Source organism: Capsella rubella, unplaced genomic scaffold (genome assembly GCF_000375325.1).
Source record: "Capsella rubella cultivar Monte Gargano unplaced genomic scaffold, Caprub1_0 scaffold_2, whole genome shotgun sequence".
Taxonomy (NCBI): domain Eukaryota; kingdom Viridiplantae; phylum Streptophyta; class Magnoliopsida; order Brassicales; family Brassicaceae; genus Capsella; species Capsella rubella.
In genome coordinates this window covers 10,732,080-10,751,334 of record NW_006238922.1, presented here as the reverse complement: position 1 = coordinate 10,751,334, position 19,255 = coordinate 10,732,080, and the positions used below count along the sequence as shown (strand labels likewise).

Below are 19,255 nucleotides of genomic sequence, written 5' to 3'. Positions count from 1 at the left end.
AAAAAATATTAAAGGATTTTCAGTTTTCAATATGAAATCATATTGGTTTTACACTCTATTACATATTTTCTATTTTTTGTTGATAAAAATCTTTATTCCAACACTCATATTACAAAATCAACCAATAAAGAAGAGGGAGAGAAAATAAACTTGAAGGAAAAATACTGTTTGGTTAGATTAATGATGAACCAGTAATCCTCTTTTTACTCTGTCTTCATGCATCTTGCAAAATCGTGGCCGACCGAAGATAATGTCAATCTTGCGAGCGGAAAAATTGATTAAAATCCTTCATAAAACGTCTTTTCTAAGTCACTTGTGAAGCAAGTATTACGTAGGCGCTCATAATCCATGTTGAAGAAAAAAAAGAAAAAAAAGAAAAAAAAACCCACGAGACTCTCTTGATGAATCGGAGATCAACTAAAATATGAATTTAGCCAGATATATATAGAAAGGGTATATATTATAAATAAGTTTAGTCGTCCTCGTGATCAATGTAGGAGCGGAGGAGCATGGTGGCGCAGCGGCGGAGTATATAAAGACGGGCACGATGCTGTTTCACCAAGAAAGAGCATTTAGTGGTAAAGCTATTCCGGTTTTTCGAGTTAGGGTGTTTCTTTGCTGGAATCTCAGCCATGGTTATGGTAGGAATAAACTGATGATTCCAAATAATGAACGGGGTTATAGCTATATATAGGCGTCTGATCTCGAGTATGGTGTATACATAGAAATCGCAGCTAATGGTAAGAGCAAAAAGGGGTTTAACGTAGACCAAGAATTGTTGATTTGCTTGGATACGAAGGAAACTGAAGGGACTGAACATGGTCTGATTATGGTCTCGACAAAATCCATGGATTTGCCCGAGATGGAATATCTAGCCTTTCGAGGATGAATATTGTATTTAATCATATTATAGTATGATCTATTACACACTTATAGTTTAATGCTTTCAACATATCTACAGTTTAACAAACAAAAAAAAATCAAACTTTGTAAGTGTATCATAAACTTTGGCTTCCGCGCGCTTTTCTTATTTTTTTATTTTATTTTAGTAATTAAACAGTCTTTGTAGTAATAGATTCTTTATCAAGTAGTCTAGTTGATGTTCGATGTATGTCAACAAGATGTCGAACAAAGAAGGTTTCTAGAAAGATATGTGTACAGATAATTTTCTTTTTCTTTTTCTTTTGCCTTGAACAAGGAGTATGTGTTCCTCTAACAAGGTGTAAGAAGATATGCCTAAATCCCTATATATTCGGACGTAAATGATATGCTCAAAAGCTGGAAAGTAGAGCAACTAAACACTTGTATTTCTTTCATATCTATATTTTTCCTTAAGTTAACTTCATGACTGATTTATTTTGTCTGATCAATTTCGAGTTGTTTTTCTATGCGTTTTAAGTTATGTTTTCACTAAATTCAGAGCTTTTCTTTAGTTATGATAACTTTTAAATCCAATTAAAAAATAGATATATAATAAAGCTTTTTAATTATTTTAACTTGAAATCCAGTTAAAAAGATTAGATAAATAATAGAGATCCCAATCAAATGAAGTATTAATCAACACAAGCGACAATTTTTTGTTTTGCATGGTGCACCCACCACAAGAGAGTTCAAAAGCATAAAGTTTCTGCTTTATATTCGTTATAGATTTTCTGATTTTATCTAGAAACATAATAATTAAAATTATAAGGGTTCAATTAGATAACTGTATGGAAATCGAATCTAACTTCGATTTTCAACACGAGGAAAATGCCCAAATGGTTCATGTCGACTAATTAACATATATGCTAGTATAAAGGACGATACCAAATCAATTGATGGGAAGAAAATGCCCAATGGTCTCTATCTCTCTGACTGAACCAACGTACGCATTATTTTCAAACATCTCTGCTTCTGCCCACATCCTTTCTTTGTACAGTTTGGTTGAAACAAGAACAAATATTATTCCCACTTGAACCAAAAACAAAATAAAATGACTCCCACCATGTGTATGTTCTTACAAGAAAACAAATGAGCGACAACAAATTCATTTTTGTCTTTGTTAAAATCCCTTCAAGTCATCATGATTTATCAAGCCCACTTAAATAGACTTCCAGATCCAGAAATAGTATAACGTACCATATATCAAATCATGTTATTAAAGAGAGGTAGCATGTTCTACTTGAAATATTGTATAGACTTCTATCGGATGTATATATAGCATATATATGAATATTTATGTCCAGTTCAATCTCCCTCTATATGTATATATAGCATATATATATATGAATATATATAGCATGTTGATTTTGGGAATTCTCAAAGGACCATACGTCCATACGCCTAAAATTCGAGAGCACACAACATGGCTAGTTACTAACTGATCGGAAACTTTTACTTGTGATTTGCCTGTTTTGAACGGATATTATATGTACTAGTTATTTTGCTTTTTAAACCAATACATATATATCATCTTCATATTCTAATCAAAGAACAACATTATATGAAATCGAACTAACAAATAATATCATTTTAGGGAAACCCTAGGTTATTTGATATATTTTTTATTTTTTCCTGTTTTTCCTCAAAATTTAACTATTCCATTTCCTTCTTCCTTTGTTAGCAAAGCTCAATGACAAGGGCGAGATGCATAATTAATAAGGTGCTAGAAAACATGTTTTTATTTAATTTATGGAAAGATAATGACATAGAATTATCTCAATCCATTATATTTGGCCATGGTCATGAAGAGTCTCGGGGTTTTACATTACATGATTTTGACTGGTTCACTAGTAGAAAGGGAACATCTTCAGACCTAACTTCTCAACACGAGAAGTAGAAGTAGTAACCGTAGTAGCATCATCAGCCTTTTTGAATTTGACGGCTATGATCTTCGCATCATCATTGGTGAGAACTAGTTGTGGTGCGTCAAACCACCTCCCTCGGATGGCTCCAACAGTTCCTGCTCCGGTAACACTGATCAACTTGTAAGTGTTTTCCCCTGTTGCGGCTTTCTCAATCTTAAACTGGCTGTTTTGTGCCTGAGGTGTAGTACCATCTATGATAATTGCTGGCTCCTTGGAAGCTGATGAGGAATCATTCACTTTCCATAACTTTAAGAACTCGTTGCAAACCGGCCAGAAGTTGGATTAGAATTCGATAGTTACAACGGAAGATGTCGAAATAACTTCTGCTTCGCTAAGCGGTAAAGCAAATCTAACCGGAACGCCTGGTTGGAGTGGAAGGATTGTTTGGGTGACAACAAGTGGACAAGAGATAAGGGGAAATATCTTAGCGGTCGCTGGGACAAGACCACCTCCGTTGTTACGTTCGGTCTTCACGGGCTGGATGAAGTATTGATTTGCGAGTTCAACTGGATTTCCGTCCCTGTCCTTCACTTCCTCCGGTTCATTTCCTTGGATGCAGACAGCTGCAGCCAACATGAGAGTGATGAGAAAAGAGACTACTGAAGGTTTCTTCATTGTGATGGTTTTGTGTGTTTTAGGGTTTGAGTGAGCTGAGTTGTGGAGACTAAACACATTTTGTATTGGTATTTATAGAAATCCTCAGCGGTTAAAAATAGGGCATTATATTCAGTAAATTAAGGAGAATCTTTTTTTTTTTTTTTACTTTCTACAACAGTGAGGGTTGAAAAAAGGGCTTTAGACTCTTCTGTTACTGATTCAAACTTGGATTTTCAGCATGAGGAAAATGCACAATGGTCCATGTTAACAAACAATATGAAGAAAAGAGGGTTTAGGCTTATGAAAACCGTTCAAATAATTCATGGGAAAAAGACAAGATTTCATACTTGAGAGAGATAGGGACGAGTGAACCGACGTAAGAGTAATTCTCAATATCTTTGTATCCATACATTTATTTATTTTCTTACCACTTGGCGCGTTTCATAAATAACCTTCCAATGAAAAAGGTCCCAAGCCCTTCATTTCGATGGACCATGGCGATCGATCAGACTGTCTGACTCATCACCGTGTGTACTCAGAGACATTATTTTGTGACGTACGTTCAATCTCTCTTTCTCTCTCAACAAAAAAAAACTTAATTTCTGGAGTTCGCTAACTAAAGACCCTAATGAGATTTTAAAATTACTTTTGTAATAAATGTTTATATAGGAAAAGTGTAAAACAAACTAATTATGATAACAACTACAAGACCATCACTTCGTAAATCATTTTTCATTTTTTTCTCCATTGGATATACTTTATTACATCGGTTTTAAATTTGTATTTGATTGATATTATAATTTTACATGAGATAGCAATATCCTTTGATTTGATATATTCATCGGATGAACACAGATTGATTAAATTCATAAGTTTGTCTACAAAAATATCAATTTCATACTTAATTATATGCTACTTGTGATTTATATGTAATTTAATTATATTTATATCATAATTGATTTTATGACAATCTCGTTAGTAAGAGCATCTTTAAAGGCATAAGCTTTAAGATGTAACTTAGAGTTTTTTTTGTATATTAATAATGTAAAAGTGTAAGTTAAGAACCACAGATATATAGGTTATTATTGGTTAAACCTGTAAGATCTTAAATTTTTAATAATAAAATAATGTAAAACTTATTAATAAATTTTTAATTAATTAAATAATTAATAAATTGAAAATTATAAAAATAAACATAAAACATATTTAGATTAAGGTTTTAAGATATGTTGATGACATACTATTAGTTTCAAACAAAACAAAAAATTATAAAATTAGTCAAAACAAGAATAGAAATATTGAAGATTTTAAAGTATTTTTTTTGTTATTTGAAGATTTTAAAATTTGAAGGGATAGAAATAAAGTAAAGAAAACCTTTTTTTTTGTAACAGGCTTTCTATTAATTGCAAAAAGAAAAGAAAAAGATTACAAAAGCCCAGCCTTAGTAGTTTTTTGATGTGGGCCTAGCCCGAATAGCACAAAACAAACACAAATGGATCTTAAGTTGAACCTAGAGAAAGTAGCATGCCCTAGTTGATGGAATAGTAGACGACAAATGTCGGAAGATCAAGCAGAGGAGAACCAATGTTGCAGCATAAGCGAAGCAATAGAAGAATTCGAATCTCTGTACGAGGCAATCCGATTTCTGATAGTTGTATCAATTTGTCGGAGGAGATCATCCACTGATCGGAAAGAGCAACGGTGGAGTCGATTGTTCCTCTCCGCCCAAATCAAGTAAAGGGAACACTGCCAAGCAAGAAGGGTTAATCGCCGGCGAGCTTTATCCCCGTTCATCCCCTGCAAATGGTGTAGCGATGCCTCCCAAGATCTCAGGGGAGAGATCCCACATCGACTTGCTATGTTTTCCCAGATGGACCAAGCGAATCCGCAGTCAAACCAGATATGGTCCCTAGACTCAGGTGAAGAGCCACAGAGGAGGCATAATGGATCCGTTTGAAGCCCCCATCCCAGGATACGATCTCGTGTGGGACACCGATTCTGAACCAAAAGCCAAGTGAGGAAACTGTGTTTTGGAATGCTCCCGGAGAACCAGACGACTTCTCTCCAAGGAACCAAAGGCGATTGCATAGTGATAGCTCGATAGACTTGCCCAGTAGAGTAGCGTGTATAGGTCTTCCCATCTAGTTCCCATTCGTAGTGGTCATCAAAGTTAGATAAGGATAGCGTAGTGAGGAAGATATGGAGAGATAGTTGAGTATCTGATCTGGGGTTTGGTAGCATCCATGTGCCCCGGTTGTACAGCTGAGAAAGAGTAGACTGTTGGCGAATTCCAAGTCTTGAGGTTGCAGTATCGGAGAGGAAGGTCGAGAGCCGTCCAAAAGGAGACCAGTTGTCCGTCCAGAACCTACAAGTAAGACCATTCCCAACCCGCATCTTTATCCAATTATAGCACACGTCTCTGATTTTCAACAATTTATTTGCTAACCATGAGTAAACTGGTCTTTGTTTCATAGTCCAAAAGTTGTTCAAAGACCCACGCAGGAAGTGTTCCTTGTACCAAGCTACCCAAACAGATCCCGATCTAAAGAAAAGAAGCCAGATGAGTCTTATGGAGCAAGCCCTATTCCAGCTGGTGAGGTCTTTAATTCCCAATCCTCCCTGGGTCTTTGGCTTTGAAATCTTCTCCCAAGAAACTCTAGCAGAGTGATGTCCTTCTAGATTTCCTTTCCATAGGAAGGCACTACAGATTGAGTTTATCTTTTGAATGCAGAGCTTAGGCAGGACAAAAGAGGAGCACCAGAAGTTTGTGATTCCTGCAATAACCGTGTTGATTAGCAGCAATCGCCCTGCAAAAGATAGGTATTTAGTAGTCCAACTATTGATTTTTCCTTTGACTTGTTGCAGTAGAGGTTCACAGTCTTGAATGTTTAGCTTTTTTGTGCATAGAGGGACTCCTAGATAGCGAACCGGGAGACAACCAAGTGGGAGTCCAGTCACTGTAGTAATGAGGTTTGTTTCCTCATCTGATAGCCCTCCAGCAAAGTAGGAAGACTTATGAATGCTGATGGCAAGGCCTGATCTTTCCTCAAACTCTTTCAGAACATGGAGGACAGCCTGAACAGAACTGAGGGAACCGTCCAAGAAGATGAGAAGATCATCCGCAAAACAGAGGTGAGTGAGTTTGGCCTTATCACAGTTGTGATGATACTTGAACCTTCCCTCTTCTGCAGCTTTATTAAGCATTAGAGATAAGGTGTTCATAGCTATTACAAAAAGGTAAGGGGAAAGAGGGTCTCCCTGCCTAAGACCTCTTTTACCTTTGAAATAACCTTGAACTGTACCATTATAACCAACCATGAAACTTGGTGAACAGACACAAGCATGGAGCCAGTTGAGGAACAACTCAGGAAGTTCAAGACCCCGGAGGCACTGGAAGAGGAAATCCCAAGAAACCGTGTCAAAAGCTTTTGCAATGTCAACCTTAATAACCACTCTCTTGGGGCCCTGGTTTTTATGGTATCCGTTAACAATCTCAGCAGCAAGGATGGTGTTCTCAAGGAGTAGTCTGTCTTGAACAAAGGCCGTTTGATTTGGTAGGATGAGAGAGGGGAGAATTGGCTTGAGCTTAGCAACCAGGAGCTTGGAGACAACTTTGTAGAGAGTATTGAGACAGGATATGGGACGGTAGTCAACAATTCTAGAGGCACCAGAATGTTTGGGCACCAAAGTGAGGATGGTGGCATTTGTGGAGGCTGGCATGAAAGAGGTGAGGAAGAAGCGACTGATAGAGGTAACCACTTCATCGCCTAAGATTCCCCAAGTTGCTTTATAGAATCCAGAAGTTAATCCATCCGGTCCAGGGGCCTTGTTAGGGTTGAGTTTGAATAGTATTCTTGCTATTTCAGAGTGAGCCGGTATAAGTAACATAGCTCTGGACTGGGATGGTGGACATCTGAAAGGGTTTAACTCTTGGAACCATTGAAGAGAAGACCACTGAGCAGGAGGAGCAAGATGATCAGGAGCTAAGATAGACTTAAAGTGGGTGATTGCATGAGTGCTCATAAGCACAGGATCCGTTAGCAGAGCACCAGAGTCCAACAGAAACGAGCGAATAGTGTTATAACTTGCTCTCGACTGGCAGATCTTGTGGAAATAAGAGGTATTCAGGTCTCCCTCTTTAAGCCAATTTATTCTTGACTTTTGCTTAAAGTAACTCTCCTCAATACTCCTTAGAAAGTGCCACTTATCATGAGTGTCTCTCTCCAGCTGAAAGATGGTAGGTGATGGGCTTGCCAGAGCTTGTACCTGTACATCCAATAACAAACGGTTAGCCTCACTAACTCTCATTTGAATGTCTGAAAAGTGCTCTCTATTTAAGTGTTTTAGTTCTCCTTTAATAGCCTTTTGCTTCCAACACAGGTCTGTGAGATTTGAAGCAAAGCTTCCGGCTTGAATCCAGGCTTCATCCACTAACTGAAGGAAGTTTGGGTGTTTGGTAAGGTAGTTAAAGAACTTGAAAGGTCTGGTACCAGCTCTCGGGAGTTGATAAGCAAGGTTTACAAGGCTTGGGGCATGGTCAGAGGGAAACGGAGGTAAAAAGGTGGCAGTGCTGTCTGGAAATAAAGAGATCCAGTGATGGTTCACCAATACACGATCAAGCTTCTTTGCAACAGGGGATAGAGGCTGGTTGTTACTCCACGTAAAGGTTGGCCCCTGAGATCTCAAGTCAAACAACTCCAACTGAGAAAGGCAGTCTGACAGCTCAACCATTGGGGGAGTGATGGAATTGACTGTGGGCGAGGAATGTTCCCCATAATGGACAATCTGATTAAAGTCACCCCCAACAAGCCAGGGACAAGAATCTAACGAGAAAGATTGCTGGAGGTTGAGAAGTTCCACCCAAAGGTCAGTTCTTTCCTCTCTTAGATTAGATGCATACACCGCAGTGAACACAAACTTAAGTTTGTTGGCAATATTTACTTCACAGGTTAGAGACTGCTTGGACTGGTGCAACACTCGAACTGAGGCCGGATCCTTCCATATGATAACGATTCTACCATCTTCATCCGACAAATGATTGGAAGTAAAATTCCATCCACGACATGCTTTATTCATAATCTGGTTCAAACTAAGATCCTTTATATGCGTTTCCAAAAGTGCGCCAAAAAGTGGTTGATAGCTACTAAGCCATTTATTTAAGGGCTGATGCTTATCCGGGTCATTTAGGCCACGGAAGTTCCAAAAAAAGTTTTTTGTATCCATTAGGATAGAGGGGGGGGATCAACCAAAGGAGGCACAGAACCATCCTTAGCAGGTTCAGGGACAAGAGAAGGGGACAAAAAAGTGACTGGTTCAGTAACAAAGGGGGTCAAAAGGGGTGGATGGGGGTCCAAATAAAGAGGGGGAGAATCAGAAAGGGTGGGGTGAGAACGGGATCTTTTAAGAGATGAATTAAGCCTTTGATCAGGGGGAGGAGAGTGGGGGTATGGGAGGCCAGAGGGAGTAATAGAGGCAGGAAGTCCAACAACAACTGGCAGCTGTTTAATGTGAGTGGGGACCACTGGAGAGACAATGGTGGTCTTGGGTGCAGGAGAAAGGGAGTTTATGGTGGCAGGGGTTTGTGGGACAGAGTTAGCAGAGGGTTGGGAAGGGATAATAACTGATTTAGTGGGGTTTTTTGTGGGGTTTTTTGTGAGATTAGACTGTTTTGGGGGAGGAGTATTTAAAGAGGGGGTTGGATGGGATAATGGTGCAAAAAGGTTTGTGGAAGATGAGGGGGGCTTTGAGGGGGTTTGGGAAGTAGAGGGTTTTGAAACATTTGTGGCCTTGATATCATTCTTTTTCCTTTTCACAGGAATAAAAATGGTAGAAGAGAGAGGCACAGATTGCTCTCCCTTGTCTTTTGAGCTATCAGCAGTAGAGGTAGCTTTGTCTGTCTTTGCAGGAACATCATCTTTAGGCGGAAGATCAGAGTGAGGTGGGAGTTGCAGGCAGTTCTTAACAATGTGGCCTAACTCTTTACAATGTGAGCAAGTGGGAGGCAACCAAGGATATTCCACTTCAACCTCAACAATCTGACCATTATCTCTAGTATATTCCACAACAGCAGGTAAGGGCTTTGTAAGATCGACAATTACCTTTGCATGAGAAACTTTCAAACTCACTAAATTAATAGTAAAATCATCAGTTTCTACAGGCTCTCCTACTAACCCTGAGATGAGACTGATTCCTTCAATGGTTCTCAGGTCAAGAGGAATGTTGAGCATATGTATCCATATTGGGATTGAGTCAAGTACAGGAGTGTCAGAGGAGTAATTGGCGGACCAGGAGGTGGTGTGGAACATGGAGTCCCCTATATACCAAATGCATCTTTCAAGGACTTTCTGCCTAATGTACTCATTTGGGATTCTGACAAGCATGGATCTTGTTGAGTGGTTGACATGGATCTCCAAACGCTGGCCTTTACCCCAAATATGATTAAGGACACTCTGAATCTGATGGTAGAGGGGTGGCCTGCCATTGAAGAAACAGATTATGAAGTCCTTGTGAAGCTCAGCTCCTCTGTGAAAGACTGCATCAGGGATGTGAACACATGGCCTTCCAGAGTTAGATAAAGATACAGGGGCTAATCTTTGTAATGTTCTATTCACATTCTTCCTCAGCCGCTCAACCAGGGTTTTCTTTCCTGTGGCTTGAGGGAGGCTGGTAGAAGGAGCAGCTGGTCCAGGAACACTGGGGGTCGAACCAGGAGCTTTAGGATTTTCAATCGGAGTAACAGAAGGAAGTTGTTCTGCTTGGACAATTGATGTTTGTCCTTGGGGTGGGGTAGGTAAAGAAGAGGATAGAGATCCAGTTTTTGGGGAGGCTAGTTTTTGGGTTTGGGAGGGTTTATTTGGAAGTGGGAAGGCTGTTTGTGGTGGGTTTGGGGGGAATGAAGAGGTCGACGCTTTATTGGTGAGTAAAGGAGAAGAGGATTTGGGAGTTAAAACAGTGAATTTCGCAGGGGCAGTACTTTTGTTCATGGCTTGAACAGTGATTGTAGATCTAGGGTTTAACACACCAAGATCTACTGGAGGAGTAGCGATTTCGTCAACTGGATGCATCACAACATCAGTAGTAGTAGAGTTTGAGGCAACAACCAAGTCTGAAGACTTCACACCAGGCCCTACAGGAGGAGCAGTTTGGAGAGAAGACACTTGCAGAGATTGGGGCTTAGGAGACAGAGGGGGAAACGAGGAAAGGGAACAGTGGGGGAGAGAGGGATCAGGAGGGTCTGGGGGAACTGGGGGAGAAGGGCTGAGGTTACCACCAGCAGTGGGAACGCTTGGATTCAAGGCGGAAGCACGGCCATTGGAGAACCAGGGGTTCTGCATTGGGAACCGGGACAGATTTTTTTTTTCTTTTTTTCTACTTGATCATAAAGTAAAGAAAACCTCGTATGTGTTTTTTGTTAGAAATAGACAAAGAAATTAAGAAAAATCTTAATATGTAATTCTCAAGTCTCAACCTAACAAAACAAAACAAGACTAGTGAGTGAGTGAGAAAGAAGAAGAAGTAGAAAAAATAAAAGAGAAAATAGAAAAGGATGAGAAGAAAAGGGATCCACAAAAAAAATCTAGGTAAGCAAAAACCATAGCAATAAAAACATTAATCATCGCATGTGTATAAGGAAGCTAACCGTCTTGCAGATGGGCGAGTTAACTATGTGTTTTCTTTGTCTTTAGGTTTTTATTTTTTGAGTTTTGTACCGATAGATTTGGTGTTGATTTTAAATGAGGATATTGTTGGTCCACCTGAGCGACGTGACATTTATGTGTAATTTTGATTTTTTTAATAAAACATAGGGTGGACACTATCTCCCGTCAATTCACCAAAAAAAACATTAATCTTTTAAAACCAACAAAAATAAACACCCTATCACAACATTACACGTAACCTAAGACTCTTTTATCAAAACATCTCCGGCAAAAAGCGAATGCACCTTACAATTCCACTATTTGGATTATCTGAGTTTTTTAATTGTCTTAAGGGCCGAACGACTCTAGCGATAAAAATGCCCTAATGGACTCATGATAAAGCGCTAGAAAGCATAGTTTTATTTAATTCATGGATAATACGAACATGGGTATGGGTATTATCTCAACCCATTATTTTGGCCATGGACGAGTCTCAGGCTTTATATTACATGATTTTAGTTACCACTTGACTAGTAGAAAGGGAACATCCGTAGACCTAACTTCTCGACCCGAGAAGTAGAAGTAGTAGCCGTAGTATCATCATCGACCTTGCTGAATTTGACGAGTAAGGTCTTAGCATCATCATTGGTTTGAACTAGTTGTGGTGCACCTAACCAAGTCCCAGGGATGGCTCCAACGGTTCCGGTTGCGGTAGTCAACTTGTAAGTGTTTGCTCCTTCTCCTTCTCCGGCCTTCTCGATCCTAAACCAGCTATTCTTCTCTCGTTGTTTACCACCAATGAGAATCGCAGGCTCTTTGGGAGCTGATGAGGAAACATCGACTTCCCATAACTTGGAATATTCGTTGCAGACCGGCCAGATGTCGGACTTGAACTCGATGTTCACAGCTACTGATGTCTTAACAATTGTTTCCATTAGAGGGTATGGTAATTTGATGCTAACCGGTAGGCCAGGTTGGTACGGAAGGAGTGATTGGGTGATACCAAGAGGACAAAAGGGAAGTATATTAGTGGCCGCTGGGACAAGACCACCTCCGTTGTTACTTTTGGTCTTCACCGGCTGGATGAAGTATTGTTCACCGAGTTTAACTGGATTACCGTCCTTGTCCATCACCTCTTCCGGTCCTTGTCCTTGGATGCAGACAACTGCAGCCAACATGAGAGTGCTGAGAAAAAAGACTACTGAAGGTTTCTTCATTGTGATTGTTTTGTGTGTTGTTAGGATTTGAGTGAGTTGAGTTGTGGAGAGCTAACACATTTTGTATCAGTATTTATAGAAATCCTCAGCGGTTAAAACTGGACATGATGTTAAAAGAGTAAAACCCTAAATTTAACTCACATAGTCTGTGATCCTTGCTTTCTAACTTTTTTACTACTCTGAGAGTTAAACAGAGGGGACCAGACTTCTGAGGTAATCAATTCAGACTTAGATTTTCAGCACGAGTAAAATGCACAATGATCATGTTAGCTAACACGTATACCAAATAAATAAATAAAAGGACGATGAATAAATTGGTTCTGAAGCAGAGTATTAAAGTTGGGTGAAACAACGTACGAAATCATTCCCCACATCTCTCTTAATTTCTGGCCACACTTTTTTTTTCCCCAACTAATTAAAAAAAGAACTTACTACAATTACAAACTCATACGAGAATGAAACAAAATGATTTTATCACATTTTCAAGAAAACAAATGAGTGGAAACAATTCAAAATCCTTATGACAATGATAAACCAGTTTTTTAAAGACCACTAACCATAAGTCGACAAATAATCAAGAACCTGATCGAAATGGGCAGGGTAAAAGTAAAACTTGTCTCAGTGAAGAAGTTATACAAAAATGCATTTCGAGTTTTATCTCACTTTATAGAACTGAGATCTTGGGATACACGGTGACGATCGAAATTTACGATGAGTGGATCTGAACTCGTAAGTAAGCAATCAGCCCAAAGCAACTCGGCCCAAAATAGATGGACTTATAATCTAGCCCACATGCCCAAATTACATAATTTGATGATTATTGATTATAACAATGAAACGACAGCGTCGCATAGAGAGAAGCGTTTAATTTAGTCAAACGAATAGTCGTTGACTGGTAAGCGTTGAAAAGGCAACATGTTTTTAATTACCATTACGAGAACAAAAGCATCCTATTGGCGAGACGGAAACACATTGGCTTCAACACGCGCCGGCTAGAGAAAAGCGCGTGTTATTCAAAACCCACGTCGCACTGAAATGTCAAAAACAAAGATGTCCGCATTGATGAAGCTAACGCATTTTTATTATGACTTTTTACTTGCTTAAGGCGATCTTCAGACACACACAAAACTAACACAACAATGGGGTTTTGAGAATTTCAGTAAAACGCAAAAACGTGTCTTTTTTGTTAATTTCTTGTAAAGGATTTGTTATTATTTCTCCAATTTTGATATTTTCATGTTCATTTTTTTTTCTTATTCTTACATATAATTCGCAAAAGCCATCATGTTATGTTAGCACAATCAGATAGACTTGCAGATCCAGAAATAGTATAACGTACCATATGTATATCTTAATTAATCCCCCATAGTTACAACTTACAAATCGTGTTATTAAAGAGGTAGCATGTTGTAGATATAGAATTCTATCGGATGTATAGCATATGAATATTTATGTCTAGTTCAATCTCCCTCTGTGTACCGGAATTTGATTTTGGGAACTCACAAAGGTCTAGTGAGCACAAAACAATACCAATATGGCTAGGTACTAACGTGATCATTACATTAACTGATCAGAAACCTTTAATTTGCTTTGTAATTCTCCAAAAGTTGTATTTGTCATTTGCCTTGTTTTGAACGCATAGAATATATTTTACTATATTGTTTTGCTTTTAAAACAATACATTTATAGTTTACCATCTTCAAATTCTATTATATTGAATCGAACTAGCAAATTATATCATTTTTGTGATACCTTCAGTTATTTGATAGATGTTGAATTTATATATATATATATATATATATATATATATATATATATATTTGTTGTATTACACTTCTTTTATTTATTTATTTATTTTTCAAGTTGTATTATCATAATAAAGACATGCGTGCTAGTATTATCTCAATCCATTATATTTGGCCATGGTCATGAAGAGTCTCGGGGTTTTACATTACATGATTTTGACTGGTTCACTAGTAGAAAGGGAACATCCTGAGGGCGGCTAACTTGTCAATGCGAGAAGTAGAAGTAGAAGCCGTAGTAGCATCATCAACCTTTTTGAATTTGACGACTAAGGTCTTAGCATTATCATTGGTAAGAACTATTTGTGGGGCTTGTAAAAACCCCTGTGGGGTGAATCCAACCGTTCCTGCTCCGGTAACGCTGGTGAACTTGTAAGTGTTTGCTTCTGTTCCTGCTTTCTCAATCTTAAACTGGCTGTTTTGTGCCAGCTGTGTACCACCTATGGTAATTGCTTGCATATTGGGAACCGATGAGGAATCATCCACTTTCCATAACTTGGAATACTCCTTGCACACCGGCCAGTCGTCGGAGTGGAACTCGATATTTACAATGGAAGATGTCGTAACAAATTCTACCACGCCAAGTGGTGAAGCAAAGCTAACCGGAAGGCCCGGTTCGAATCGACGGCGTGTTTCGGTGATGCCAAGTGGACAAAAGGTCGGAAATGTTGCAATGCCGGATGGGACAAGACCACCTCCTTCGTATCTCCCCGTTTGAACCGGCTGGATGAAGTATTGTTTACCCGGCTGAAGTGAATTTCCGGCGGTGTCCTTCACCGGCTCGCTTCCTTGAATGCAGACAGCTGCAGCCAACAAGAGAGTAATGAGAAATGAGACTACCGAAGGTTTCTTCATTGTGATTGTTTTAAGGGTTTTGGTGAGTTGTGAGAGTAAATACATTTTGTATTGGTATTTATAGAAATCCTCAGCGGATAAACATGCATGCAAGCTAGGGCTGTTAGTAAAGGAGAGTTGATTCTCAACATCTTTGCATCCGTCGTCCATATTTTTCTTTCTTATTCATTTAATACAATTTTCACAATCATTTAAAACTATTCATACATATTTAGACGTATGACTGACGACAATTGAAAATAAAGAATGTCTTAAAAAAACGACAATCATTAAGTGGAAGAAAAGAAGAGAGATGAATATGCATACAGACCAGTTTCCTACCTACAGCCTACTACGTATATGTTGCTCACATTGAAACACGTAACTACTTGACGTGTTTAATTAATAACCTTCTAGTGAAAAAGGTCCCCAAGGCCTTAATATCGATGGACCGACCATATATGGCGACCAGACTTGTCTGATTCATGACCCTGTGTACGCAGAGAGACCATTTAGTGACGTTCAACCTCTCTTTCTCTCTCAACAAAATCTTGGTTCTGGAGAGTTCGCTAAATAAAGACCATAGTGAGTTTTTTTTTTTTTTTTAGTTTAATAATAAACGTTTATATACGAAAAAACATTTTTTCTGTTGGTCACATCGTAATTTCATCTCTTTATCTCACTCTGTAGACCTTAGATTTTCGGAGTACACAAAGAAACATAACCCTCATAAAACAACAAATACAAAACAGGGGTTAGGGCACTAAAGCCACCAACGAATGCCTTGGAATACAAGGTGACGATCGAAATTTACGATGTGTGGATCTGAACTCGTACGTTAGCAATCAGCCCAAAGCAACTAGGCCCAAATTAGACGGACTTATAATCTAACCTACATGCCCAAATTACATTTCTTTATGATGATTATAACCATGAAACGGCAGCGTCGTATAGAGAAAAGCGTTTAGTTTAGTCAAACGAATGGTCGTTGACTTGGAAGCGTTGAAAAAGGCAACATGTGTTTATTACCATTACGAGAATAAAAGCATTCTATTGGCTAATGCACGTCACGAGAAGAAAACACATTGCCTCCAACACGCGCCGGCTAGAGAAAAGCGCGTGTTATTCAAAACCCACGTCGCGCTGAAATGTCAAAACAAAGATGTCCGCATTGATGAAGCTAACGCATTTTTATGACTTTTGCTTGCTTAAGGCGATCTTCAGACACAAAAACAAACACAACAATGGGGTTTTGAGAATTTCCGGAAGACGCAAAAAACGTGTCTTTTTTGTTAATTTTTATTGTAAAGGATTTGTTATCCCATTTTGATATTTTCATTTTCATTTCTTTTTTGTCCTTCCTATAATTCGCAATTCGTCATCATTATGGGAAAAGGCGCAATCAAAGAAGAAGAGAGCGAGGGGAAGAGAAAAACATGGCGATGGCCTTTAGCGACTTTGGTTGTCGTGTTTTTGGCAGTTGCTGTGAGCTCTAGGACCGCTTCTAATGTCGGTTTCTTCTCCAGCGATCGAAATTCTTGTAGCTGTTCACTTCAGGTTTTGGATTCACTCTCTTGAATTCTCCATCTCCTGCTTTGACTTTTGTATCATTTGTTCATTCGATTAAGGAAATTGACTTTAAGTTCTCTCAAGTACAGTTTTCGTGTTTTGTTTGTGTTTCTGGATGAAGTTTGTTGTTGGGTATTGTTGAAATTGTGGATATCTGTGACCGATGGATTCAGGATAGTTAAAGTTGAATCTTTTGATCACAGTTTTTAGCCAATGGTAATAAAAATTGAATCTTTTTATCACATTGTTTAGCTAAAGCTTTGAAACGTTTTCTCTGAAATGTACCAATGTTTTTTTAAATGGAAGATGTGTGATTATCAATGTTGTTGTAAGATTGATTAGGATTTGATTTTTGGCATCTTTTTTATCTATTTATCTTCCGTTTGAATGCAGGGAACTGGTAAATACAAAGGCATGGTTGAAGACTGTTGTTGTGATTATGAAACAGTGGACAATCTCAATAGTGAGGTTTTGAATCCTTTATTGCAAGATCTCGTCACTACACCATTTTTCCGGTACTTTAAGGTCAGTGATGCTTTTGAATCACATTATGTCGAACTATATGGAGGTGTAGTTCGTGACTTATGCCTGGTTTTTCATAAATGTGGGGGTATAGGTTAAACTCTGGTGTGACTGCCCATTCTGGCCAGACGATGGAATGTGTCGTTTGCGTGATTGCAGTGTCTGTGAATGTCCCGAGACTGAGTTTCCAGAACCGTTTAAAAGGCCACTTCCTTCTGATGATCTGAAGTGTCAAGAGGGAAAACCACAGGCAGCTGTTGACCGTACTATAGATAACAGAGCATTCAGAGGTTGGGTTGAAACGAAGAATCCATGGACGCATGACGAAGATGACACAGATAGCAGTACGTAGTTACATAAAAATGCTCTAGGGACATCTTCTTTGAGTATATGCTAAACAGACCAAACTGTAAATACTTACTAAAAGAGCATTTGATGTTTTAAATTGACTTATGTGCAGGTGAGATGACTTATGTCAATCTTCAATTAAACCCCGAAAGGTATACTGGTTATACTGGACCATCAGCTAGAAGGATTTGGGACTCCATATATTCAGAGAACTGCCCAAAGTGTGAGTTGTTTTTTTCCCCACTATATTAGTATTGGGGACAAAGGCTTGTATAATGATGTATGTTGAAATGTTATATGGTTTGTGCAGATTCATCTGGAGAGACATGTCCAGAGAAAAAGGTATTGTACAAATTGATATCCGGTCTTCATTCTTCAATCTCGATGCACATAGCTGCTGATTACCTTCTTGATGAGTCAAACAACCAGGTTTGTGTTTCTGAGTAAAAGATAGACAAGTTTCCCAACAAGAATATATTTTATGGTCTTGATTGATATGTATTTTCTTTGAAATACAGTGGGGACAGAACATGGATCTGATGTATGATCGTATTCTGAGACATCCGGATCGTGTTAGAAATATGTACTTCACTTACCTATTTGTGCTACGTGCTGTTACAAAAGTAAGTAACTTCTCTCTTTTGGGAATTTATATGTTTCTCTGAAATCATACTATTAGTCTTATGGAATGACTTCTTACAAGTTACAATGTTTGATTCAGGCAACAGCATACTTGGAGCAAGCAGAGTATGACACAGGAAACCATGCTGAAGATCTGAAAACACAGTCTTTGATTAAGCAGTTATTGTACAGTCCAAAACTACAAACAGCATGTCCTGTTCCGTTTGATGAAGCTAAGCTGTGGCAAGGTCAAAGTGGACCAGAACTGAAACAGCAGATCCAGAAACAATTCAGAAATATAAGGTTTGTCTAATTTTTTTCTTGAAAATGGATATGTTCTATTGGCAAACGTAAAGAGAGTGGTAATAGTAATACAGCTAAGTAAATGTATGTGTTGCAGTGCACTGATGGATTGTGTAGGTTGTGAAAAATGCCGGCTTTGGGGGAAACTTCAGGTTCAGGGTCTTGGTACAGCATTGAAAATTCTCTTCTCTGTTGGAAATCAAGACACTGGAGACCATCAGACTGTGAGTTTCTCAAAACATCTTTATGCATCGGTTTTGTATTTTGGTGTCAGCTGAAACTGAAGTAAATCCTATCTTTTCTTTGAACAGCTGCAACTGCAACGGAACGAGGTGATTGCATTGGTGAATTTGCTGAACCGTCTCTCTGAGTCGGTTAAAATGGTCCATGATATGGGACCAGACGTAGAGAGGCTAATGGAGGATCAGTTAGCTAAAGTATCAGCTAAACCTGGTAGGTTAAGAAGAATATGGGATTTAGCTATCTCTTTCTGGTGAATTACACAACGAACTGTCCAACTTTTTAGGCATTCATGCTCTGATTAGTACAAGCCTAGGATGGATAGTCATCGTTGTAACAAATTAAAGGAAAAACAATCATTAAAGAGAACTCGTACAAAAGATTTTGGTAAAGCCGAAAAGATAATTATACATTCTTGAGGTAACTAATTTATACGGATACAAAAGCATGACAAAAGGTTAACTAATTCTCTTTCATACTTCGATGCCTATGAATCAAAGCTTTTAGTTGTCTTGAACATTTTAATTGTAGTTTGTTTCTTCTCTCCTGATTAATGAGCAAATTGAAAACTCCAGCCTTTCAATTGTAAAGTCAGGCCTAGCTTAAGTCCAAACTGAATTAGCCATATCGAGCCAGACTTTGGCAAAATTGGTATGGATTCGGTTTAACCACCAAGACAATTATTTTCAAAGGAAAAAAAAAAAACCGAAAATCCTATT

The 19,255-nt window shown here is 38.6% G+C and overlaps 5 protein-coding genes, 1 long non-coding RNA gene and 1 pseudogene across 6 annotated transcripts; 3 read left to right on the top strand and 4 right to left on the bottom strand.

Moving 5' to 3' along the window:
- Positions 1 to 2,692: 2,692 nt before the first annotated feature.
- LOC17894683 lies at positions 2,693 to 3,461 on the bottom strand (annotated as a pseudogene).
- A 1,548-nt stretch (positions 3,462 to 5,009) lies between these two features.
- Positions 5,010 to 5,837, bottom strand: LOC111832177. Its single transcript, XM_023788545.1, has one exon. The coding sequence runs from the start codon at positions 5,835 to 5,837 to the stop codon at positions 5,010 to 5,012; it is 828 nt and encodes a 275-aa protein (XP_023644313.1).
- A 29-nt stretch (positions 5,838 to 5,866) lies between these two features.
- Positions 5,867 to 8,675, top strand: LOC111832076. Its single transcript, XR_002835209.1, has 9 exons — positions 5,867 to 6,036; positions 6,175 to 6,263; positions 6,351 to 6,413; positions 6,504 to 6,575; positions 6,778 to 7,194; positions 7,310 to 7,563; positions 7,671 to 7,730; positions 7,824 to 8,309; positions 8,392 to 8,675. It is a non-coding gene; the product is annotated as an uncharacterized LOC111832076 (long non-coding RNA).
- A 300-nt stretch (positions 8,676 to 8,975) lies between these two features.
- On the top strand, positions 8,976 to 10,950 carry LOC111832176 (the record flags this gene model as incomplete). The annotated part of the gene is given in 7 exon segments (XM_023788544.1): positions 8,976 to 9,376; positions 9,439 to 9,494; positions 9,553 to 9,696; positions 10,234 to 10,362; positions 10,438 to 10,688; positions 10,690 to 10,793; positions 10,944 to 10,950. Coding segments are annotated over 7 exon segments (1,092 nt in total), but the record flags the coding sequence as incomplete, so codon positions are not given.
- A 531-nt stretch (positions 10,951 to 11,481) lies between these two features.
- On the bottom strand, positions 11,482 to 12,332 carry LOC17894686 (cysteine protease inhibitor WSCP). Its single transcript, XM_006302717.2, has one exon. It carries the CDS (start codon positions 12,295 to 12,297, stop codon positions 11,611 to 11,613), a length of 687 nt encoding a protein of 228 aa, XP_006302779.1. The 5' UTR covers positions 12,298 to 12,332; the 3' UTR covers positions 11,482 to 11,610.
- Positions 12,333 to 14,186: 1,854 nt separating this feature from the next.
- Positions 14,187 to 15,026, bottom strand: LOC17894337 (cysteine protease inhibitor WSCP). The gene has a single exon (XM_006302721.2). It carries the CDS (start codon positions 14,997 to 14,999, stop codon positions 14,271 to 14,273), a length of 729 nt encoding a protein of 242 aa, XP_006302783.2. The 5' UTR covers positions 15,000 to 15,026; the 3' UTR covers positions 14,187 to 14,270.
- Positions 15,027 to 16,076: 1,050 nt separating this feature from the next.
- LOC17894504 (endoplasmic reticulum oxidoreductin-1) lies at positions 16,077 to 18,986 on the top strand. The gene is made up of 9 exons (XM_006302159.2): positions 16,077 to 16,490; positions 16,896 to 17,027; positions 17,119 to 17,368; positions 17,485 to 17,595; positions 17,683 to 17,801; positions 17,891 to 17,995; positions 18,094 to 18,296; positions 18,394 to 18,520; positions 18,608 to 18,986. The coding sequence occupies exons 1-9, from the start codon at positions 16,320 to 16,322 to the stop codon at positions 18,791 to 18,793; spliced, it is 1,404 nt and encodes a 467-aa protein (XP_006302221.1). The 5' UTR covers positions 16,077 to 16,319; the 3' UTR covers positions 18,794 to 18,986.
- Positions 18,987 to 19,255: the final 269 nt, after the last annotated feature.

Excerpts from the sequence above, each read along its gene's own strand:
- LOC111832177 (XM_023788545.1), bottom strand. The coding sequence starts at position 5,837 with ATGCGGGTTGGGAATGGTCTTACTTGTAGGTTCTGGACGGACAACTGG.
- LOC17894686 (XM_006302717.2), bottom strand. The coding sequence starts at position 12,297 with ATGAAGAAACCTTCAGTAGTCTTTTTTCTCAGCACTCTCATGTTGGCT.
- LOC17894337 (XM_006302721.2), bottom strand. The coding sequence starts at position 14,999 with ATGTATTTACTCTCACAACTCACCAAAACCCTTAAAACAATCACAATG.
- LOC17894504 (XM_006302159.2), top strand. The coding sequence starts at position 16,320 with ATGGGAAAAGGCGCAATCAAAGAAGAAGAGAGCGAGGGGAAGAGAAAA. Across the intron at positions 17,996-18,093 it reads TGCTACGTGCTGTTACAAAA|GCAACAGCATACTTGGAGCA; the intron begins GTAAGTAACTTC and ends TGTTTGATTCAG. Across the intron at positions 18,297-18,393 it reads AAACAATTCAGAAATATAAG|TGCACTGATGGATTGTGTAG; the intron begins GTTTGTCTAATT and ends TATGTGTTGCAG.